The 25,382-nt window shown below is 42.3% G+C and overlaps 1 protein-coding gene across 1 annotated transcript; it reads left to right on the top strand.

Moving 5' to 3' along the window:
- The first annotated feature begins 286 nt into the window (after window positions 1-286).
- Window positions 287-25,359, top strand: mxd4 (MAX dimerization protein 4). The gene is made up of 6 exons (XM_086157225.1): window positions 287-480; window positions 1,126-1,225; window positions 4,340-4,369; window positions 17,376-17,490; window positions 18,923-19,085; window positions 20,430-25,359. The coding sequence occupies exons 1-6, from the start codon at window positions 417-419 to the stop codon at window positions 20,588-20,590; spliced, it is 633 nt and encodes a 210-aa protein (XP_086013351.1). The 5' UTR covers window positions 287-416; the 3' UTR covers window positions 20,591-25,359.
- Window positions 25,360-25,382: the final 23 nt, after the last annotated feature.

A 25,382-nucleotide genomic window follows, 5' to 3' on the forward strand; every position in this document is an offset into this window, starting at 1 on the left:
AAACGCCCAATATCGTCCATCCAATTAAACGCAGCTCCCCTCCGCGTGTGACCAATCAGATAAGGAGAGGGCGGGTCATCTGCGCTGTTGCTGGGGTATGTCCCAGAGGACCCGACCAACGTAAGGCCAATAGAAATGCGCGTCAAAACTTCCAGCCTGCTTAATGGTGGGACGAACGACGAAAGCCCGCCCAAAATCATTTCTCATTGGACGTCGAAGCGATCATTCACTCCAATTAGTTTTAGTTAGCTGCTGTTAGTAACGTTACTGTAGTTTTGGAGTCCGTAAGACTCAGAACTGAGCACGGCAGCCCATACAGAGAGCCCTCAACAGTTTTTAAAATTACCATTCCAACGTTTTATGACTTGTACATTAGTGTAAATAGACTATTTCTATTCCTTGAACCTGACAGCAAGATGGAACTTAATTCTCTTTTAATTCTGCTGGAGGCTGCAGAGTACTTGGAGAGAAGAGACAGAGGTATTGAAGCTCAGATGACAGGATGGCAAGAGTTTGGGTTTTACTTATGTATTTTCATCTATTTTTTTAATTTTTGATTTTTACAGTTAATCATTTTAATGTCAGTGGGGTTAGTCTATCATATGTGAAGTTTGTTCTGGCAATGCCATGGCGCAGGTATGATGTCACTTTATAGACAATAGGATAAGGACCAAACGATGCGCGCAAACTGCACCATTGCCTATCAGCTATAAAAGGAGAGCTGACATGTCATACGGAAAGAAATGTTATTTCGTCCAGTGATCCGTTTCTTTCGCCATATTTCAAACCCATGGCTATGTTTATATTCGCAGTGCTTTGTTGTTGTTGTTTTCAGTGACACCGTAAAAGGGAAAATGTATGTTTATGAATGATAAATGCTCCTGTGGCAGTGCCCCAGTCACCGCTCCCCCGCTCAACACTTTCTGTATTGATATATTGGAAACGATCACGCCGATGACCGGTCACGTTTTACCCCACTCGAGATAACATTCAGCCAGAGTGATGTTTGTTTTCTTTCGTTTTTTTGTCATTATCATCGCTTTACCAGTTTCTATTTGTCTCTCCGACCAGACACTAATTTAAAATGTTGTTGTTGCTGTTGTTGTTGTTGTTGTTTCTCAATAGAGGCAGAACACGGTTATGCGTCTGTATTACCGTACAGTAGCGACTTCTCCAGGAAGAAAACGAAAGCCTCGCCAATTTCCAGAAAAACTCAGAACAATAGGTAAACACGATCATTTGTTTTTGTTCTTATTTTTGTTGTTGTTTGTGTCAATGCTAGCCGAGCGCAGAGCCGATTCCACGCACACTGCCATCTTTCTGCTGCTCTGGGCTGGGCTCTCTCTGTTTTGGTCTTTCCAATAAACACTGCCACGCGTACACTGTCAACTCTGCTGCTCCCACTCTCTGGCTCTGTTACACGCACACACACACACACACACACACACACACACACACACACACACACACACACACACACACACACACACACACACACACACACACACCATGCTGGGAGAAAAACGCAAACCTACATGTATGTAACCCTCTTAGTGTCTGGGCCCAGACTCACTCCCTAAATAGCTTTGAGATGCCTTTTCATGTGGTTCCTGTGTTTTTGTGTGTGTGTTAAATTAGACCAAGTGTCCTTGAAAAGGGGGGTCCCGTGTGAGGAACCACAGTCCAACCGCTTGTCAGGCTCATCGCACAATACACTCACACACACACAAACACACTTGCATACACATGCACTCACAAACAGTTCTTGGGGTTGTGTAGGCTGAAATCAAGGCAGACATAAATCCGAATTTCAGCATTTGATCTTGTTCTCGTGCAGGTGGGGAGGATGCTGCAAGCTGGCTGTCTTTTTCCTTTTTAGAAGAGCCGTCATATGTACATTAAAACCGGTAATTGAAATGTATATACTTCAAATTAAAGGCTTGCTGACTTGACTGGCTCAAAAAAGATTAAATAAATCTTGGGTAGGCTGTTAACGCCCTGTAAATAATTAGTTATTTTTCAAAATGTTCCCTTAGCATTGATTTGGTTTTGTACAAAAAAATTGCATTATGAAAATTACAATAATCTTCAAGCAAATACTTGTGGAAGGCAGTTGTCACAGTTGCAATTTCACAAGTTATGTTATTGCGTGCATAGCACGTGTTTAAACAGCATCAGAAATATGATCACAATGTCGTTCCTCTTTTTAAGTGTTGTTTTATCAATTTGAAACTGATTCTTCGGTGTCCACTTGCTTCGTCACAAATGAAAATGTAGTCCCTACCACATTCCTCTGATACTGTCAGCACTACTATCTGTCTGTGTGTGTGCGTGTTTGTAGCTAAGGGGTGTGTATGGGGGCAGGTGGGTGTGGTGGCTGAAACAGACACCTACACACTGACACCGACATAAGCCCTTTCCGCTTCATGCTCTAGACCTTCTTTTTCCTTGTAAATTCACCACTTCTGTGAAGCAAGTTCAAATCCCCTGATTTCCTTTATCCTACCCTACCACACTGTGCTGACCCGACAAGACACTGGGGAGTAGTGAAGTAGAACATGTTTCATGTTTGACTATATTCTCTATCAACAAAAGCTGGTTGTTAGTTCTAAAGCACAGCACTTTGCTTTGTACCGTCACACAGTTGTGTGATCACATGCCCGATGGCTTGATCACATCTACACATAAAAAGGTACAATACTTTGAGCATGTGGAAAAAAAAGAGTTTTAAATCTATTCAAAGAGGAAACCCTGATGGAGTGCCCTTGTTTACTGGTAGGTTATTGCTAAATCATTCAGCTTCTAAAAAGCATTTCAAAATGCTATGGGTGAGAATTTCCCGCTCACCTTCGTTGCACATGTGATATAGAATTGACTGTAAATAACACATGACAAATCACGATCTGTTTCACTTTTGCTTGCTTCTTCAAATCTTGCGTGTCAAATTGGAAATATGACACCAGACTGTAGGTAAATTTGATATCAGATTAATTTAGCGGTCTTTGATTGTGTTAACTTTATGACATCAGGTGTCTGATTCTTTTGCATGTGCACCATTGTTGCAGATATGTTTAAAGGTCCATGTTTAGCTGCTCTTATCACAGTTACATAAGCTCTCTGTACCTCTACCATCAGATTTCCTCTAGCAGATTTCCTTGTCATATCATATGCTTTGGGTGGGATTTCCCTCATATTTGTGCAAGTTTGAACAACACAATTTCCTTTGTGATGAGTAAATTTCTTTTGAAATTGGAGTTGCCTGTTTGGAACAGCTCAGTAGCAGAAATGCAACATCCTGTACTGCTTCTGGGATGATTTGACATAGACGCCACGTAATCCAAGTTACACAGTCAACTGTAACCCCTTTGGTGCAGTATTGCCATTCAGATGCCCCTCGCCTTGGCAGTACAGCTGTGGGAACCGCTGCCTCGCAAGCACAAGGGCTCTTAAACAGCCGGAAAATCTGAAAAGGCTTGTTGTCAGTCTGGCCTTTTGTTGTTGCTGTTTTTGTTGTTATTGCCATGGTATCCATGACAGTCTCATGAACAGAGGGCCTGTTTGAGATGGACTGTTGTGCCCTCGCTGTTCCCAGCTGCACATCATATCGGGGGCTCTCCTCGGAATAGCCCACACGCTGAGGAATTCAGCAGCGTCTAGGCCTCCAGACGTCTGAGTGTGTTTTTATCCATGTCTACATTGCTGTTCGGCCAGCATGCAGCAACAGCAGCAGTGTGTTCCTGCTGTTTGTATGTGTGTGGGAGCAAGCGGAGAGTGGGGATGCTGTGCAGTGTCAGATATTGCTCTCTCTCACTCTCTCTCTCTCTCTCTCTCTCTCTCTCTCTCTCTCTCTCTCTCTCTCTCTCTCTCTCTCTCTTTCTCTCAGACACATGAAATGGATTAGAAAAGAGATTAATTTTTTGCACAGTTGTGCATACTTGCAATCTCAATGTCTGTGTAAATCACAATAAACAAATAAGTCCTGGCTTAGACATGGTAAACTATGGCAAGTCTTGTACACTTGATCTAATGTTAAAAAATGTAGAGTTGCAAGGCGGCAGAATAAATTGAGTGTATGTGTGTTGTGGGGGTGCTAGAAAAAAGAGACTAGGCCTGTTTTAGATCTCTCGGCACAGTCCTGGCCAGATGTCTTTCAGATCTGTTACTTTTCTCTTTGAGTTCACCTGTCTTGAATTTATACCCCAACAATCAATACTTGAAGCATGACACTACACCCAGACCTCACGTCATGTAATGTAAAGTTTGTGTAGTGTTATGAGTGTCGTAACTGCTTTGCGCCCCGAAGCTAATATACATGTTTTTTTTCTGTTCCCCCTCATAGATCATCACACAATGAGCTCGAGAAACACAGGTAAGGTGACATCTTCGGGTGTCTGAGCACCTTTACCCACCTGCCATGTACGCATGTCTTCACCCTTAGGTCTTAACACAATAAGTGAGGATATACAAGCTGCAAGGGAATTTCAGGTTCTGTCCTCTCTGTCCAAAGAAAAGTACTTGCAGATCACATCAGAGGTTAGTTACAAAGAGCTGTACATTCAATAAATTTTATTCCTGATTTCTGAAACAGATAAGTTGATTTCAAAGAGTACCCTCATGTTGATTAGATCTTTCTCCATTTCACGGTTGAAACGGTTGCCTTATATGGAAAGGGAATCCTGTCAGTAATGCGCTAATCTTGCCCAGACTGACGTTAGGAATGGAGGCGGGTCACTTTGGACCGAGACTGTCATTTCTAAGAGCTGAGGAGCCCCCAGATGGCACACGCGCACGCATGCGTGCATGCATGCACACGCATGCATGCATGCATTTGCACACATGCGCACACACACACACAAAGTCCATGGTTCATCTCTCCTCCTCGCATGTATCTCACTGTAGCATGAACTGTTTTTCTTTCTATTCCTTCCTTTAGGCTACAGCGCTCAGCTAGTGGTGATGTGATATGCCTGCTCATTAAAGGCAGAAAAGCCTGCTTTCTGTTTGGACTTGACAAACAGGGGGAGTGACTTTGGAGCTCTTTGGGGCTCTCCAGTTCAAAAACAAAACTCTCCTTTGATTAGCCAAAGAAAAATGCTTAGAGGAAGTAGTCAAACAGTTATAATTACTCCATTTGTATCTTTGAATCTGCACTTGAGCTGCCCTCAACAACTTTTTTTTTAAAGGCCTGACTGAGAGGATTTAGGAAACAGCTGATGTGACTATCAGCATGTGAGCAAAGGCAGAAATGCGTGCGCTGGGTTGTGTGTGCGTGACACAGTGTCATCCACACTGAGGCGTTTGGGTTCGCCAGTCACATGTCTGGGAGTGAGTAATATGCCTCTGTGTGTGTGTGTGCGTGTGTGTGTGTGTGTGTGTGTGTGAGTGAGTGTTTTTTCTGTGGGTCTGTGTGGTGCAATGAGAAACATGTACGGGCATATTCCTCTACGAAATGACAAACGGAGAAGGACGAGGCTGATTTCGCTGCAGGTGTTGAGACATGGTTACCTCATGTCCGATGACGGGTACAGTTCCTTAAGTTGCAATGAACTGATTTACAGTCACAGTGACAAAATTCAAGTGCCAGTAAGGGGTATCATTACCAGTAAACTCATTTCCTTTATCTCCATGAGGTTCTAAAAAGTCTAATTTTAGCATCCAGTATATGACTCTAACCATAAATACCTATCTTTTGCTTTCATAAATGAATTCAGGAAAATAATATTCACATTCATTTTCAATTTCTCTGGACTGGCAGTTTTAAAGAATATCAATATTACTAACATGAAAGTTGATGACAATCAAAATAATGTTGGAATTCTGCTTTGGAAGTGAAACTAACATTTATAATGGCAAAAGATATCACATCATGTTACTAGAAACAACCAAAAGTTTGGAAAATGCTTGATTTTGATAAGTTAATAAAACACGCATTAATAAAATAATAGAATAGACAAAATAATGTTTCGGGTACTCAAATTTAATGATTTGCACTCTACATTATTTCAAATATGGGTTTTCAATTCATGCTCTGTACAAAACATTTAACTTTTGGAAAGATTACATTTTCTCACATTTCACTGGAATTTTTTTATTCTTGTATCTATATCTTAATGTAGTATAATAAAAGTACTGGCTCAATATGGACGGGTGATTTTTGTCAGTTTTGCTTTGACTCACCAGTTCACAACTCTCCTGTTCAACCGGTTTAATAAGTGTTTGGCCAGTTGGGAAGGTCCATCTTGTGCTGAATCTACACTGTACACATCATCAATTCTAAAAAGTCCACATACCTTACTCCCTTCGACGTCACTTCATGGAGGTGCTGCTATTTGAGTCCTGACTCACTATCTTTGTTTGGTCATGTGCAACGTGTTTGGCTTAAACCGATACAAATAGAGGCATCCTTGTACCTAATATTCTCGTGGTAGGTACAGTGACCGACGGAGGCCTGTACTAAAGTAAGAGCTTGTGTTATGGAAATATATATAGACGAACCAGATAGACCACCTGCACTGGTGTTTGGGGTGTACTAGTGGGTTACAAGTGTTTATTTTAGCCAAGGGATACATTCTGAGCTCAGCTAGCTTGCAAAGACAACTTACCTATCAAATGATATCTTGTTGGGCTGGGGCTATTTTGAATTAGCATCAAGCAGCTATATATATATATAGCTGCTATATATATATATATATATATATATATATATATATATATATATATATATATATATAAGCAGCATCAAGCTTAAATGCTATATATAAATATATGTATAAAAAAGCACTAAAAAGACCAGACAATACAGTATCAAAGTGTCAAAGAAAGACTACTAATCCCCATGGACATTCATCAATGACGACTTCTGATCTTGGATGAACAATTTGATTTTTTTTTTCGTGAGAAAAGGCCACACCCCAAGGTACTTGCAAGTCTTTCCAATGCAACATGGTGCTAGTTTCTATGAGGACAGCTGTTTTTTTTTGTAGACAACAGTTCTGTTTGATCCAGTGACTAATGTAATGCATGCTAGCTATCTGCCATGAATTTGCCTCAGCCGTTGGTAAGGGAGCATTCTGCATGCATATGTGTGCTGTTATCAGAGTGAGATATCTGGGTCGGTGCCAGCAGCGTGACACATGGTTGTGTGTCCCGATGCAACCTGCTTATCTACTGCAGCATGGGTGAAACTGTGACAGCTCTGTGTAGTGTGTCTCCGGGATGACTCTGCTGGCTTTGCTTTTTAGCCCTGTCACTGCTCGGGAAATGACCAAAACCTACCATGTTGCTGCGTCGCCACTGCTTGCTTCACAATTTTGACCTCAACTGTTCTGTATTACAAAATATGACGACTTCTCTGCACCACAAGTTTCTTTTTTCTACTGACGTGAAGACACTGTGAAACTGCCAAAGTGTTGTTTCCCATACATCACCTGTTTACAGGAAACCTGAGTCCATTTTTGTGAGGCCAAGTCTCTGGTATGTGTGTGTTGCTTTCCTCAATTGAAAAAAGGATTTGCGACACTATTTTTATCTCTCCTGACACCGCCCACAGATGATGAAGTTCTCTCGGTTTCATTTCTGAACCGGCACGGATTGATTTCTAAAGTTGTTCAGTTGTTTGAGCAAACAGTATTCATATAGAGTATCAATCCCTTTTGTAACAACGGTGTAAAATTTGTTGAACTTAACTTTAAACTTAAAAACACTTCAACGAAACAGGAGCACACACTCGTTTTGTCAGTCTAATCTTCTCTCTAATTAAATTTACTCTCCCAGTGTCTTCCACTCCCAGCTGTGATGAATGACTTATTTGGCTACAGCAGCTCTTTCCTCTCAAGTGAAGCCGGCCAGTGTGTGTGTGTGTGTGTGTGTGTGTGTGTGTGTGTGTGTGTGTCTGTGTGTGTCTGTTTGTGTGTTGAGTTATGGCAGTGTTCCGTGGGAGTTAAAACATCCACTAACCTTCTCCTTCACCTCCTTGTCCTCTTTTCTTTTTTTTGTCTCCAGAGACCACATCTGTTTTTTCTGCTATCTGTTTTTTCATCTCCTAATTCTGGCTCTCCTTTTCACCCCCTAAAAGGGTCTTAGTCAGCAGAAACCTGAGTCTGTCAGGAGGAGAGCAGAGCTCCCCTCTCAAAGAGAGCCTTTATCACTCTTTCTGGTCTGTCTGCCAAATCTCATTTGTGCCAGGTTCTCCTCTTTTGAGGTATAAATCTTCTTTTGTGGTGTTGTGGAAGCAGGCAGGCGCTGGTCAGCCTGTTAATCCCGTTAATCTGTATTGCAATATTTTTAACTACAAAATCATCCTGCATTCAGCTAAGGTTAAAGTCAAAATGTCTTCATCCTGTCATGTGACAGCTCTGTAACATACAAAAGTAAATGTGACAAGTCTGGATTACCTCTGCAGTTTTCGCTGGCATTTGACACACTTTATACTTTATACTTTATACTTTATACTTTATACTTTATACCTCCTCAAATCAGATACATCAAATTACTGTGTGTGTTGTTGGCCGGATAAGAAAGCAGATTGACAAATGATTTATTTGCAAGTATACAACCTCATCTAGGCTACTTTCAAAACATAACACTATATCCTCAACATTCCTCTCCCAGTGTTACATTTGAGAAGCTCAGTAAAAAGGCCATTTATTTTAATGGATACATATATATTTAGAAAAAAAAAGCAACTGACACTGATCTTAATTACCTCCTTTTTTCGTCTTTGTATTTTCACATACTATTTATAAAATGCCATAAAGTGTGTACAATGGTTATCTTGGAATAATTCACCAATGAAATGGTTGCAAAAGATCATACAATGAAATACACCACTGTACACAGTAACTACAATATATTCCTGGTATTTACAATGAAGGTATTTTTCCAGAGACGTAATTACATTCATTGTCTGCATAAAGACTTGACCATGCACTTGTGCAGATTTGAAAGACAGGCTACAACAACACCTTTTTTTTTCTTTAGGCTGTTTCCTTTAGGGGTTGACGCAGCTATTCATCTGCCTCCATCTAACCCTATCCTCTGCATCCTCTTCTCTCACACCAACTAACTTCATGCCCTCTTTCACGGCATCCACAAATCTCTTGTTTTTCTTTAGGCCTCTAGGCAATAATAACTGACATTCAATCGTTTTACATCATTATTTTGACTATTACTTTGTAATTACATATTTAATGAATTGATTTGATGTGTTTTGAACAAAAAACATCAAACATTTTATGTACCCGAGGCCGCAGGGCTCACATAGTCAGAGCAGTCATATCATTTGATTGTTGAAGATGTGTTTTCCTGCGAGAGCCAACGACTGTGCTGCATGCTTGCCTGATGGATTTCTGGCTTTCGGGCACGCTGAAGGTTTTGCAGGTATCGCCTCAGGACAGTCCAGGTCGCGATAATGATGCTGAAAAAGCAGAGGTCTATTTATGTCAATGAAGAATAAGAAACAGGCTGCAGCTGGAGGTTAGCACAAGAGGTCACATGTGGAATTTCATCGCCCCAAGGTCACTGGGTGTTGAAATGCTCAAATGCCTGGCCACAGTCACACTGTGGCTACTAATGTGCAAACTGTGGAAAGTTTGAGTAAAAGTCGAAGCTGATACCTATTCTTTTTGCAGGCTCACTGAGATGTTTTGGTATGTCAACAGAGTCTCTATAGACCATCATTTAGGTGAGAGGGTTTCTGCTGCATGTTTCTGTGTCAATAAACTTGGTTCACTGCCGTAGAGCAGCTGATGCTCATAAAACAAATGTGTAGAATGCACTCTAACAAGGTGCAGGCATCGCTTTGGGGTTTTTAAAGAGCTAGTGGAGGAAAAAAAAAATTAAAGAAAGTAGCGAAATAGGGGTTAACAGGGCGGGAGGCTTGTTGACTGAACCATTTAGTTATTGGTCTTACTGTGCATCTAGGGAGGAGGAGTCGAAGGCATTCTTAAGCATTGCTGAAAGAAGGGACGGGCGGCAACGTCAGACATGGCCTGTGTGTTTGGAGCAGGCAGCCTGAAATTCAGGTCAGCACAGTGTGCAGACATACACTGGAATGCAGAATTAAGTAAGAGGGGCTGTTAAAGGGAGAGTTTGAGGATGGGTTCACAAAACTAGCAGGCCAAGAATTACTAGAATGCTCCGCGTCCACATTTGTTACCGCCTGTCTTTTTGAGTCGCGGCCAGTCATGACCAAATGTTTTTTGATTATGTACTCATGTGAAGGCATTCCAATATTTGGAATTTTTGTTGTTGCTTCTTCATGTGGTACAACAGTAAACATTAAACTATTTATGTCTTTGACCTACATAACTTGTCAGGGGGTGCTTGAGGTCACGGGTTGTAATACTGAAAAATACAGATTGTTATCTGAGTTTCTTTGGACTGTCATCAAGCACTTAAAAAGGAAAAAGGAGAGTTTTTTTTTAAAGGTGTAATTTGACGTAGTTAAAAAAAAACACTTTCTCTTTGTTATCTTTTGAGTCCCGAGATTTATCTTGTAGCTACAGCCCCCCAAGTTTGACCCCGTTCCACTGTTCTGTAACCCCTTCCACAGTCAACATGTCCTTTGTGTTAATCATTGACAGAGATTCATTATAAAACCAGAGCTCCCTGTGTCAGGGGAATGTGTTTATTGAGCTCACTGAACTTGTCTCTGCTAGTCCATCCAACATTTGCAGATGTACTTCTCAATGCACGCAGCGGAAGGCAATTATTGTCCAAGTCTGTCATTTGACATTGTGCTGAAATGATTCAGTAACACACGGGGAAACCTTTCTTTAGCCTACCCTCTTCGTGTGCTTGTACACAACCTCATCTTTAAATTGTATTTGACATCTGTTTTTCTGTTCACACTAGCATAAGCCGCTTGTGCTGAGGAAGGGATTTTGTAATGATCTGTTCTAACCCGGGATTGTTTCAGTATCCAAAAAAAAAAAAAAATCAAATGATTCTAATTAGAGGGCATTCCCAAGCATGCGCACTGGAAAATCCAGTTTCCTTTTTGTCATTTTGACATTGAGTGAACAAAAAAGTGCCTGTTTCCTGATTCTTAATCACCAGTGATATATGCAGAGGCTTTTCTCTAAGTTTAATTCTATTAGCATTGGTGTAATTAGGGCCGTCCCTTTGTTTGCACTGCTGTCATTGTGTATTCAGGGTCTTCTCGCTGCTTGCGTGTCACAGCGGAGTCATGTGAGTGAAAGCTTCATGTTCCTGCTGTCAGGAGAATGTGTTTACAGGGACTCATGTCCGTCTGTCTCGTCTTGCAGTTGTAACTGCACACAGTGGAATGGGTGTGGCATTCTCAGTGACAAAAAAGGCAAAACAGCTCATCAAAAAAAAAATTGATGACATTCTATATCAGCGTCTTTTTGTCTCATACGCGTGGGCAGTGTGGCAAACCACTCAGCCAGTTTCACATGAGCAGCTATAGCAAGTGCTGTCTCTTTATCTTTCAGAAATGGCGCATCAGATCTCAGTTAAACATAAACATATTCAGGAGAGGGCTGAGGGGGTGACAGTGAGACTGATGAAGGGCTGCTGAAAGACCCTGTGTCTGCATGTTTGTTTGTTGGCTAGCCCCGGTTTGGGTCCCTCGCCACCTCGAGCCTCCTCCCATCTGTCTTTTTGCTCCCCGAGAACCTGCCAGCCAGATGTGGAACCACTACACTGACAACCTCAAATTCCACCAGTGCACCATAGTGATCCTCACTCACGCAATGCAGGCCGAGCTTCTACTTCGCATGACATATGTGTAAACATGGGCCAGATGCGGAAAGTTTTTTTGTCCCGTTAAAAGAGTAATGCATACATGAAATAAAATTTGGGGGATTTTCTTTACCAGCAAAATGATTTGTTTAGTAAGTATAACGACATCAGATCAATGAAGAAACTCGTGTTAATTCTGATATAGTGCAACTTGGAGTGCACTTTCCTTTAAATTAATTGTGATTATATTGTACTCCAAATGGGATACAGATCTGCTGTAACTTTGCCACCGCAAAGTGACTTTGTACTGTCAATCGGACACGTTGTAAACAAGCCCAGCTAGATTATTTAAACACACTGAAGTGGCAGCAATAAGTCAGGAACAATGTGTGGGCATATTGTATCTTCCACCAAGTATGGCCATTGATGCCTCAATCAGTGTACCATTTTTAACCTTCAAAGAAGAGTTTTAATCTTGTGTCATCGTCTGGCAGTTTTCCCTGTCTGACTCCTTTTTTTAGAAACAACCTAATGAACATATATGCAACTTTGGCTTGTGATTAGTTTAAGATGTTTTTTTCTTTAACATTATAGAGTACTAAAGTACTATTATGATTATGAAGTATACAGGTTAAAGTTGTGAGAAATAAATTCCTACCGAGAAAACGATGTGTTAATATGTTAGAATATCATTATCATCTTTCGCTAGGTGACTCCAAATGACAATATGATGGCCATGCACCTTAAAGACTATGTAGCCTGATCTATAGTTATAATCCCTTACTCAGCAAGTTTATCCAATGTTAAGAGTGTTACTCAGCATATATAAATGATCCATACATAAAAATATAAAATATGTTAATACATAACACACATCCGGGCTCAAAGTGGTTGCCCTTGGAGCCAATAAACCAGCATTTGAACCTTACTTAATACACTGTCAGCAGTTTGCACCTTCTAACAACCCATCTAACATGGTTCACACATACAGTTTTACTGCCACTGTACCTCCACTGTGACCCAGGGTCGATACAGTAGATAAAGCCATCAACTCCTCACACATCTCGGCCTGCCATTTCAGAGTAAATAAAGCCAATCATACTTTAAGTACTGACATGTCACTTACAGCTGCTTTGACTTAACAGAGCACGAGATGTTTTGTTGGCAGAGCCATGGCATTGCATTTTCGCCCACCCAACCAAGACTAACTGAATCTGCTCTAGCAAAGAAAGGAAACATTGAAGTGGTGTTTCTGATGACCCTTGACCTTAGTTTAGTGCATTTGGCCCAGTGCCAGCCAAGCTACCCTGTGCTGTATGTATGGGTGGAGGAATTTTCTGGGCTGTAGCAAGCTCATTAAACACTGTAGTGAGTGAGGGGTGAAGGCCTGTTGTTCGCACTGACTCGCCTTCTCTGGCCGTGCAGCGCTTTGTGTGCAGATAGATCCCCGATCCCAAAGTGCTGGACAGTTCTGGGACATGCTGTTGTCTCCAAGAGAATGTTAGCTAGAACCATTGTGTGTGTGTGTGTGTGTGTGTTTCTGCGTGTGGACGCCGATGGTTGTGAATTTGTCTGTCACATCTCTTGTCCAAAAGTGCCTCATATACAGTATCCTTCGGTGTTCATCAGTTCGACATACACAGGCTACTGCAGATACACAACTTGCCCATGACTTGACCAGCAAAGCAAGATATGTCACGGTTGTTTTCCCTCCAAGGCCCATAGCGTGATCGGATCAGGAAAAAATGTCCTGGTCTATACCCTGTAACCTTGGAGCGCAAGTCAGAGTTTAAATAGCTTGTTCCAGTTATGGCAGCGTGCAGCTTTCTGAGCAAAACTCCCAACCTCCCCTGCTTCCCCTACCCCCCCGCCTTTGCTTTGTTATGGCACTGAGCCCCTGATGAAGAGAGAAGTGAAGAGGGGGTGAGGGTGGGGGGAGGGAAGGCCAGAGATCAGACACAAATCATCCCGTGGTGTTCTGCACGTGAGAGCAGTCAGGTGGTTGTCTCCCAGCAGACGTGACTCCACAGCAAATCTAATAGCAGATTTACAGACAAACGTGCAAAAACAGAGAGGTTACATGGCAGTTTTGTTTTTTTTGCAGTTGTTGCAGTATTCATTTTTACACAGTCACGGAAATGAATCCGTGTTGAAACACTCGATCAAATGTTAAGATATTCGCCGCGTTTGATCTCTTTGCCTTTAACTCACTTAAATGCTTGAACAGCCACTGAGTGCTTTGTATATCGGACAATGGAACCTTGACTTTTGCTTGAACTACTCGAAAACACATGCCAGAAGTCTGCCTTAATTACATGTCACGTGACACGCAGCTACAGGATGACACTTTTCAGGACAGGAATATCAAAGGGTTTCCTATTTTTGAACTCAGACAAGTTGGAAATTGTGATGTGATTCCAAACTGTGCAGACCAGGCAGTACAAACTGTCTGCTACTTCATGGACTGGTGCCACACTTTGCATGGCTGTTTGAGGCAATCTGATAAACATAGCGTGACCAGGGCTTGGCTTTTGGAATAACAAACGTGAGAGAGGGCGGGTCCAGTCCCTCTCCAAATCAGCCGTGCACTCTTGAAGAAAAATAGTGAGTGTGTCTCTCGGCAGGGAAACACGTGCTGTTGGGGAGGAAGCTGTCGGGGGCAACCTGCCAACTTTAACCAGGTCCCGGCCGAGTGATATGCATCAGACGGACGAAGCTTTTCTTCGACAGAGTCACAATAAGGACAGATTGAATAACAAATTTAGTGCTCAAGCAAGGATGAGACAGACTGTGCCTGGACCTGATAAACCTCAAAACACGCTGAAATTCAATATCAGCGTTATCAACATGGAGTAGAGTAGAGAAAAACAACTCGGATTCAAAGCTGCAGCTCATGTGTCGTGCGAGTAATGCATCACTAGATTGTTTTGATACTTTAAAGAAGAACTGCAATTTCAAGCTACGATAATGGTGCTTATTTGAAGGCTCCCTTATTTTTTTTGTCAAAATAGAATGTTCAGTCTTGAACACTTATCACATACACACTAACTGAGCTAATGGAATCTCTGAGCCAATGTGGATAAAAAGCCCTAATAGTGCTTCCAGGAAAACTTGGCAAACCTTTAGCATAGATCATATGATACGATCAAAGAGCTGATTTGTAAACAAAATATTATTCTTTTAGTCTGGCATATTTGTATCTTCCTGCCAGACATTTTCCACGTTCCTGATAAAGAACCCAGTTTTGTGCGCCATGTCAAAGATTTTGCTATTTTTTTGGTAAAGCAATTTGATGTGACCCATCTTATTGTTTTATTGACATGTGTAAGCGATCGAACACCTTAGTGTGACAAATTACGTATATCACATCATGTGATTTATGATAGCATCACAGACGCTTTCATGCTTCAGCACCTTAAAAGATGAGATTGATCCGTGTTACTTCACAGCCTCCTAACACAGTTATTCTTTGGCTTTCGCCTGCTCATGAAAAGAGTTGTTGTATCTGAAGGCACGAATACCAAACAGTGCTGACAGCAGTTTTCTTTTTGTGTTTTGTGTTCAAAGTGATGATGAACGTGCATCTGTGCACATTTCCACCCTTTGCGGACCAGATCAAATATGTGGTGAGCACACAGGTGGAGCCTGTGATGAATAAGTCCATAAAAATGCCAGAGTTTTCCTGTGGGGTAGGGGATGGGGGGTTAGCCAGGCAGAGTATTCGGGGAACGCCTTGTTTTTGTTTTTCATTGCAAGAGAGGGAGAGAGGGGGGGAGTGGGGTATGAGATGGTTGCCCCTTGGCTCAAGTTACCCTTTGGATGATGTGTATGGAGTGCTGCCTAGTGCAGCTGAGCACACTGCACTCACTGAGCTCTTTTTTCAAACCAAGAGAAAGTCATCCACTAGCTAAGACCCCAGTCCTTCCAAAAAAACACCCCCTCCTGCTGCAGACCCCTAGCTCTTTCCTGCCTGCTTCCCCTGGCCAGTGTCCAAGTGCTTCTTGTGGCTGTGACTGGGGCAGGTTGGAGGTGGACCCCCGCCCCTGTCCTCAGAAGACACTTGTTTTCTAGTGGGATGAGGGTGTGTTGGTGTTGGCAGTGTAGAGCAGAGAGGTGGAGGGGGTTCAGCGGGATGGGGGATTGGAAGTGCCCCTTGGGACAAGAGGAAATAAAAGAACCGGAGCACTTTCACACGCCCTTTTTTGGGAACGCCTTCATGCACCTGTAGAGAGGTGGAGATGGTTTGAAGGCCATTTTTGCTAATCTTTTTTAATTAGTATTTCAAAAGCCTTTTGCAAAATGAAAATCCACTCGTTATTTGAGAGTTAAGTCTCTGAGAGTCACTTGTTAACCTCTGACTGTCTCTGTCTAACCTCACAGTGAAACTGATTTGTCTACTTCGAGGGTCTTTACTTACGTGTAACTCATAGGCGACGCCCTTCCTGAAAAATAAATATGGAACGACTTTGTTTGCGTGTTCAAAGAGTGTGTATGTCTGTGCCGTTGTTGTGCGCCCACTCCACAGCAAGTGTCTAAGAAAGCTTAATTTCTCTGATTAGGTTTATTGTCGTTGTGGCAATGGCCATTGGAGACCTCCCATTGTTGTAGTTTGTTTACCGTTCAGAGTTAGCCAAAGGAATGAGGGAAAGGGGGGAAGGCTCACTCAGAACAAAGACATGGTTCATGGACTAGCTTGACTAATGGAGGATTGAAAGGCTCTTATGAACAAATTTGAATGGGCCAAGGACAGAGAGGGGAGGTAATCTGCTGATAAAAATGTTGTGAATAAATCGGTCCTTTGACATAATATACAATATCCATAAAACTCTGAATTAAATATCCGCATGCAGCATCTTGGGAGCTCTTTATTTGTCAATCCAGGGTTGTTGGCCTGTGGGGTTTTTGGCAGGGAGGCAGGGTTTTCTGGGTCCACAGTTTGTATCTCAAATTTATCCAAGAGAGGGACCAGAACAAATGAGAAGTTTCTTAGAGTTGTCTTTTTGGTAATTTTTTTTTCCTCCCCAGCGTTTGGTTTTAGGGACTTATCTTCAGCAGAGTTGTATGCATTAATCAGATTGAACAAACAGCCAAGAAAGACAGGGAAGTCAGCAGGTCATCTAATAGATCTGTAAATGCATTTATCAGCATATGTCGGAGAGTTTGTATCCTGCAAAAAATGGCAGCTGATAAACCAGAAAGGCCTGGAGAATTGTTAGCTTTAAAAAAAAAAAATCCAATTGCCTCTACACTGAAAGCATGTGTGCTGCTTTTAATGTGTCACATATATTCAGAATTGATGATCAAAAAGTTCAATTTGAACTGATTGTTTGGTTGAATATGTGGTAAGATGTCAGTGACTGATGCAGTTGTTCATTTCTAACTGCACAGGGGACGTGCATCCCCTCCCATACCCGGGGGTTCTCTGGAAAAACATGTTGCAAAGTCAAACGCAAAATTCCAACTGCAATCCGATGCTTAAGAAATCAGCTCTGATTGTGTTCTGATCGGTCACCGTTCTCTCCATTTAGCTTCCACTGTAGAATGGCTTCTGTTTGTTACTGCCCTTTAGGGTCATTTGGATAAAATCTTGACTGTCTGTTTGTAGATGCCGTCTCACTTTTCTGCTGGTGGAGGATTCGCTGACTCACCCCGTGCTTATGTGTTCGCAGACGTGCCAAACTGCGGCTGTACTTGGAGCAGTTGAAGGAGCTGGTGCCTTTGGGTCCAGACAGCACAAGACACACCACACTGAGCTTGCTGAAGAGGGCCAAAATGCACATCAAGGTACAAACAGATGAACCCTCACGAACAAAAGCCACATAATGAATTTACTGCATTTAATTTTTTCGGTTAGTTAGTCGATCAACATGGGCAAACAAAGTGAAATCGTCAAAAACTGAAGTTTTCTTAAATTGCCACCTGAAGTTTCCCAAAGTGGTGCATTTAAAATCCTATTTTGACATAAAGTTAATCGCAATTGAGGGTTTAACATGTAAGAGGCTGCTGGGGATGCCCTCACAGTTACCCCCTAACTTCCACCAGCATTTTCATGACCTCCGGTCTATTTCACTACTTCACTTTTTCTCCTTTCGCTCCTTTTTTCGCTGTTATGTTTCCGCGGCTGTCGATCACGGTGGCTCACAGTCAGAAATAGACTATGAAAATAGAAATAAAAATAGATTCTCCCAAGACTGAACGACCGAAACAAACACTGATTCAAAACAACAAAATACGAAACACATCTGGTCGCTTGCCTTGTGAAACAACATCACTTGATGTTAAGTTTGTATAACTCATCCTGTGTAGCTTTCACACACAAAGCGATACATGAGAAACTTTTCTGTCACGGGATCACTGACACTAATATGACTTTAAACAGTGTTAATAATGGTAGAATATCATTCAATATCATGAGACAATATCATTAGAGTCATAAACTTTCAGGGCAGAGGATGAACAGCATGCAATGTAATATAAGGACACGCTGTGCTGATCAAGCTGTTTATTAGAAGCAACAGCAGTGCAATGTGGTTGGTGGAAAATCCAGACATGGCAAGTTTTAACCCTTCATTTCCTGTTTATTGTGCTTGTCATCTTTGCTCAAATGATATGCATTTTTTTTCACAATGCTGCCCTGTGTCTTCCAGTTCCATGTCACTGACTATAATTCCTCATTGAAAATGTACTTGCACTCTCACATTAAGTCAAATGTTGACAGCAGTTTATGTTTTTCCTACTTAGAAACCTCACACTGTCATTTTACCACTGCCCTCTTGATTTTGACATTTTGTTGTTGTTGGTGGCAGCAGGAGATGACAAAAAACAAGAAGGTTAAGATTACGGTCCAGTTTTATCTAGCAACCGCTCACAGGGTGCAGATATTGTGTCAATCCAAGTTCAAACAAAGGTAACTCTGAAGAAACATATATGACATGTGGCATCTGTATGCCATAGATAAAATAGAGGTAACTTCCACATAAAGTATTCATTGTTTTTCAGCAACTTCCTTTTTATTTAAATGTGACTGGAACAAATACAAGTAGAACAGCTCCCCACTGTGAGGTCTAATGTCCATTAAATTTGCCTAGTTTCACAAAAATAAAATAAAAAAATGACAGAAAAAAGAAACAAAGAACAGTCTAACGACTTTCGGGAGGCATAACGAGGAAATGTTAAGCAAACATTAACTCTGAGGCCTTTCTCTGTGTGTCTGCAGAAGCTGGAGGAACAAGACAGGAAGGCCTTAAACATGAAGGAGCAGCTGCAGCGAGAGCACCGCTACCTCAAACGCCGCCTGGAGCAGCTCTCCGTGTCAGGACCCGTGGAGCGCATTCGCACTGATAGCATGGGCTCCACCATCTCCACTGACTCTGAGCAAGGTACAACGGCTTCACGCAGCAAACGTTAACACCGCGTTAATCGGTACATATGTCAACATACCTTTAGTAAAGTGTTTGTAATGCATGTTTTTGAAAAACTCCACTGCCGATCTCAGAAACCTGGACCGCACAGTGGAAAGCCACTTGATGGTTATCATGCACCCTGTTTGCAGATGATGCCTTATGAAAAAGGTTAAAAATACACTCTCCAGATCAAATTAATCTGGCCTACCAGTGAAGCTCCTGGCTGCAGTGTTGTTCTATGTGCTAGTGCGGGTTCTAAGACCTTCCTCATAATTCAGTGCTTTCAAAAATTAATTAGCGCTTAGTTTTCTTATCTCAAAGGTATCTGTGTTGCCGTGATCCCTCCTGTGCTTGACCGCTGCACGTCATGAGTTGACTTACATTTCTGACAGTACGGCAGAGAAAACTGAATAAGAAAAAGAAAATCTAGGTTAATGTTAACCCATAATGGATTATGAATTATGTCCACAAAAACAAAGTAAGGATCAGCACCGTCAGTGCTGCTGCAGGTGCTGTGTGTGTGCGCGCGTGTGTGTGTGTGTGTGTGTGTGTGTGTGTGTGTGTGTGTGTGTGTGTGGGACTGACTTGGAAAAGAGAATAACACATGTACAAGGTGGAAGGTCATCACTGTAACTTGTCCTACCAATACCACTTCATTATTGAAAAGGCAAAAGAGAGTCATTTAAGTGCTTTGTCAATGCTAGCCCTAATAAAAAAGGATAACAGAAGATCAGGTTATAACTTCTTCAACTTGCCTAGAAGCATATTTTGTCTCCAAATAACCCAAACATTTTCTTTTTACAATTCCAAATAAACCTTGCATATTGTTAAAAATGTCAAAGGCATAATGGGAAGTACCCTTTAAGACAGCCAAGGTTGCATTACAGTGGTTATAAAACAACGAGTAACACAATTATAGATTGAAAAAAGCAGCGTAGGGATTAGGGTGAGTATTCCAGTTTCAAGTTGTGGGTTTATGTGGGATTTGAAAGAGGTAATGGATTCGTGTAGCTGAAACCTCCTTTGCCAAATCATGCTGAGGCAGAAGGAGGAGAAGGTCAGGAGTCCAGGTGAGAGTGGGAGGTGGTCTTCCTGGAAGAAATGAGGTAGATCGGTGGTGGCCAGGTCCTAGAAGGCTTTGAATGTGAGCATTTTCTTTTCCTGAGCTGAACCAGAAGGCAGGTGTGGTGGAATGAGAATAGAGGTTTAACTCTAGAATTTGTGCAATTAAGTTGTGGTCCTATAAGAGGGAGTTTTCTAAATTTCCAAATATTGAACATAAATATAACTTTTTGTATTTCCTCGACTTTTTATGTGCAGAGGTGGACATTGAGGGTATGGAGTTCACCCCTGTCGAGGCAGACAGCGTGGACAGCATCAGCGACGGCGAGGAGGAGGACCACTACAGCCTCCAGAGCAGCTCCAGTGACACCAGCTACACGGCCACACATTCCCACAGACTGCAGCCGCATCACTGTTAGACCCTGGTGGCCATCAGCTGATCCTGCTTCTTGACCCCACCCTGCCCCACACCCCCACCCTATTTTCCCTGACTTCTTACAGTCTGCAATGGCACCCTCTACCTATATCAGACCGGTCCAGAAAAGGCGGTACCCTCTGAACCTGCTTCTTCTATCCTGGCTCTGGCTCTCCAGGAAGCACATGGGGCTGCAATGCCACTCATGGCTTCCTAGCAACCCTCCTCCTTCCACCCACCACTGACCCACCTGACCTCACTCTATCCTGCCTGAAACTGCCCCCCTCTGACATGCCCTGCCCTCCCACTGCCCCCTCCCCCTCCTCGAAACTCTGATCTAGTGTTGCCGCTGGCTCAGAGAGAGCAAAGTAGAGTTTGTTGTTTTTATCTGGGACTTCCGTGGTGAGATGGACAGCTTTGAATTGATAATCAGGATATGGGAATGTTGCTGTGTGTGTGTGTGTGTGTGTGTGTGTGTGTGTGTGTGTGTGTGTGTTTGTGTGTGTGTGTGTGTACATCGTGTGAGTGTCAGTGCTAGAGAGAGTGAGCAGCAAAAAAAAGAAGCTCCACGTGGCACTTGTACCCCCCCTTCCCCCGCCCTCCCAGCCACCTCCTAAAAAAGGCTCCTCAGTTTGTTCTACAATGAATTCAGGAAGCAGCGTGATGGTAGTTACATCACACTGTATGTTCCCTTCACGTCGGCTCACTTCGAAAACAAGCAACCCGGGTTTTTAAGTTCCTAATATCTGGCTGCTGAAAGCAATAGTGTGACTCTTCTTTCTGATTTACATGAAATGATTAAGATCAGTCACATATCAGTACAGTCAGCGCTTATCAGGAACCAGGAAATGTTTTACTGTGCATGGTCATAGGCTGGGAAAGAAAGATGACCTATTCCCTGACTCTGTTCAAAATTAGAAGACAATAAACTACAAGTAATATCATTGGTGAAGTCTGGACACAAACCAAAGTGCACAAATGATTGTTTAAGGGGAGTCTTACAGGTACCACTGGGATTTTTTTTCATGACCAGGAGCAATGACTAACACATTATCTCCCTCTGAAACCCTTGACTTGCAGACATCGCACTTTGGTTTTGGTTTTGGTCAGACTAAATCTGAAATCAGATTATCGATTCTAGTTTTGAGCAGAGCCCGGCTGTTGCCTGTTTACCCGAAGCCTAGCCGAATGTTCCAACAGTGAGGCGAACCACCGTCGCTCTATCCGTCGGTTAGAGCGAAGAAAGTTTGGACCCATTAACCTGCTGGCAAAGGACAGCAGATGCTGCTGCGGGGGCGGAATCCAAAATAGAAATCTTGTTTACCAAAATGCGGCCAACCCCTTTTTTTTCCTGGCCAAAGACAAACTGAAAGAGACACAGAGCTGTGTCGGAAAAAATCCCAATGTATATAGATGTACAGTTACTGTTGAAACCCTCGCGTCTCCCTCTGGTTGGGTTGCCTAACCACTACTCCACACTACTGACCACTACACTATACCACCCTATGGTGTGGATGGACTACTATGTCGAATAAAAAACAAAAAAAAAAAAAAAAGAGTTGCCGTTCAACTAAAAACTCTACTCCTTAAAGATTGCTCCAAGTCTTGTTTCTTTCTCAGTAGCGAATTGATGTAGCAATAAATACGAGGGGACTGTGCTTCCTCTGAGTGTTTATGATGATTCTGGTGGACCATGCGGTGTTACAGGAGACCTTCCTTTCTCAGATGGCGTGCTGGCGAATGCAAAGAGCAGACTGACAAAAAAGACTGTCGGTTTGAGTTCTGCGCTCTTGCCCGCATCGATCTGGGATTTGTATTTCTGTACAGCTCTGTTGCTTTTTACGTGTGTGTGTGTGTGTTTGTGTGTGTGTGTGTGTGTGTGTGTGTGTGTGTGTGGGCTTGTTTCGATTTCAACTGATTAACAAATCAAAGCTGTAAATGTGGAATATATATGTACCTGTGGGGCCAGCTCTAAGGATTCCTTCTCTTTAGAGGCATTCATTTTAAGGTAACTTTAGTGCGACTAATTTTGTTTTGTAACTAACAGTCTGATTTCTTCTTGCATTACTTCTTTCCTGAGCTTCTACACACCGCTGAAGATGAACTTGTCCGCGAGGCTATGTACAATAGACGGAGGAGACGCTTTTAACGCTCTCTGACCAATTAATAATCACGAGGCCTCACTTTCCTGGCAGTCTTTTAGAGCTTGGCATCCCAGCACTTCACAAAAAAAGTAGGGCCAGTTGCCACCAGTCTGACCAAATAAAAAAATCACCCAAAAAAAATTCAAACTAACAGAAAAAAAGGTTAACAAAAACTATAAAAGAACACAAAAACTTGCATACAAAAGAAGCTACCTGTCTCTAAAAAGTTATATTAGCCAGTGTAGTCTATATTTCTTGTACTAAATTTTGTATTTTATTTTCATAAATGTTCTCTGGTATTGAAAAGACAAAAAAGAGCAAGTATATCTATCTATCTATCTATATAAATCTATATAAGAGACAGACAGGAAGCCAGGCTTGTTGAAGGGAGAGTGGGGGCGGGGGAACTGATACACTGGCCCCTCTCCCTCGGGTGACACTCCTGCTGTCATTCTGTGCCTTGGTGAGCCTTCCTCTTTCTCCTCCTCCTCCTCTTCCTCTTCCTCCTCCTCACCCCCTCACCCTCCATCCCTACTCAGGTCGTCGTCCCTCCAACGTGCCCCCCCGATTCTTAATCCCACGCCCTCCCTCTCCTCCGGCCGGGCTGAGAGCTTTGTCGTCAAGCCTTACCATGCCAAAACAGTTGACACTTCCATGAGCAAGGGGCATGAGAAGACCTCATCACAGATGAATATATATTAAAAAAAAAGCCCTTTTGGTCTCTACTGAGAAGCCACTGTTGTCCACCCTGCCCAGGCAACCCCGCCCCCCCAAACCCCACCCCGGTGTCGACGCCCGCCTGTCTGCCAGTGAAGCTTCTGTCATGGAAAAATGAAAAAGAAAAAAAAAAAAAGTAAAAAAAAAAAAAAAAGAACCCACACACTGGTAAAACTCCCATGGCAGCTTCTAGTCGCCCCACACGGCCACCTATGGGGTTCAAAACCTTTGGGTTTGAAGCATGTTTATTTTTTTCTTTTAGTCATTTGACTATCATTGTATGTTGACTATGTGTTTTTTTCAGTGGGAATCACTGGGAGAGGAGCGATAAAAGAATAATCCAATCGATGGCAGCTTAAGGTGTTATCCTCTGGGCTCCCGGTGGTCAGTCCCAGCATAGTGTTACCCATTGATCTTGAGACACAGCAATATTACCATCTTGTGCTTTCTGAGGGAGGGGGGCGGGCAGGGTTTTTAGACAAACAGGTGGTTTTGCTTTTGACTCTGTGGTGCATTTATTGGTGACCAACTCTTTTATTGACTTTTTATTTTTATTTTTTTTACCTCCTATCTGCACTCTCTTCAAACACTGCAGGAGGGCAAAGAAAAACAAACAAAAAAAAGCTAGAGATAAAAAATGTTTTTTTAAGCTGTTTTTTTCTCGTTTATTTTGTCATTGACAGTTTACATTCATGGCAATGATTTGTACATGACTGTTGGTTGTGAAAATGTCCCTTTTCAGTCCGTTGGTCCGATGAACAATTGAGCGAACCATTTTTTTTTTTAATGGCATACGGTGATTCTCTTGCACAGAACCTTCCTGTGAGAAACGCGACAGGGTGAATGGGAACAGTCGAGGGCCAGATATGAGATTATCAGTTTCAGCTGCATCATTGAGAACAGAACATAAACACTCATAGAGAATAGTCGGATGTGGTAACATTTTCCCCGAATGTCAAAAGGATAGTGGTTATGGGAAATTTTGAATGGTGTGCCTTGGAAACTTTTTATTTTTAAGCATGGAATGTACCTATTATCAGAGACATATTCTTAAAATGGTTCCCCCAGAGGGGCAACGCCAAATGGGTTCTTCTGATACATAACTAGTAATATAATCGGTGATGCAAGAGTCATCTGAGACACAGGCTTAGTTTTTCCACCTCACAGACAAGGTGTGATATTCCCTTTTCTACGACTGTTGCTAAGAGATTTAACTACAGTGTGCTGGTTCCCTCAGAGCCCAAGTGCACCAAGATGATTCCAGGAGGAGGGAGTAACCAAGTTTAGAAAAAAACGAAATAATAATTTGCAGTCACAGATTCATTCAGAAATAGAAGGGCCCTTCCTGTCCAGGAGCTGCTGCGCTACGGTGCTTAAAAATACCAACTCAGTGACTTCCATAAATGTTATTCCTGCCAAACGAACAGTCACCTTTAAACCTTCCATTCTGAATAATTAGTGAGTACCTTTTTTTGTCTTAGCGACTTTCTGATAGCTTTAACTACATGCAGGACTTTAGGCCAACAGCCCCCTTTCTTCATGTCAACATCCCACACCCCTTTTCTTTCTCTAAAAGCGAAATTTACTCTAGAGTAAACGCGGCAAGACACTGCTCTCCGGCGTCGTATGTCGGCCGGAAGCAGGGGAGAGTTGAGAGGACGATGGCGAGGAGTTGTAAGGGCTGACAAACTGTGCAGAGGAGGGAGAGTTCTGTGCCAGAGACCTGTGAATATGTTCCTTTTAGCAGATGTGTAATATGCATTCAGAAGATGTTATATAAGTTCCTTTATTTGTTTTGTTTTGTGTGTGCGAGTGTGTGTACATGAGTACCTGGTGCTGGCTACGTTTTAGCAAACACTTGAAGGTATTGTGTATTCTCATTGTAATATAATTAAAATTTTTTATACATAAATTTGCAGCAGGCTCATTCACTGA

Source organism: Fistularia commersonii, chromosome 12 (genome assembly GCF_037954325.1).
Source record: "Fistularia commersonii isolate RoL2024-O1a breed Wild chromosome 12, RoL_Fcom_v1.0, whole genome shotgun sequence".
In the NCBI taxonomy this organism is placed as follows: Eukaryota; Metazoa; Chordata; class Actinopteri; order Syngnathiformes; family Fistulariidae; genus Fistularia; species Fistularia commersonii.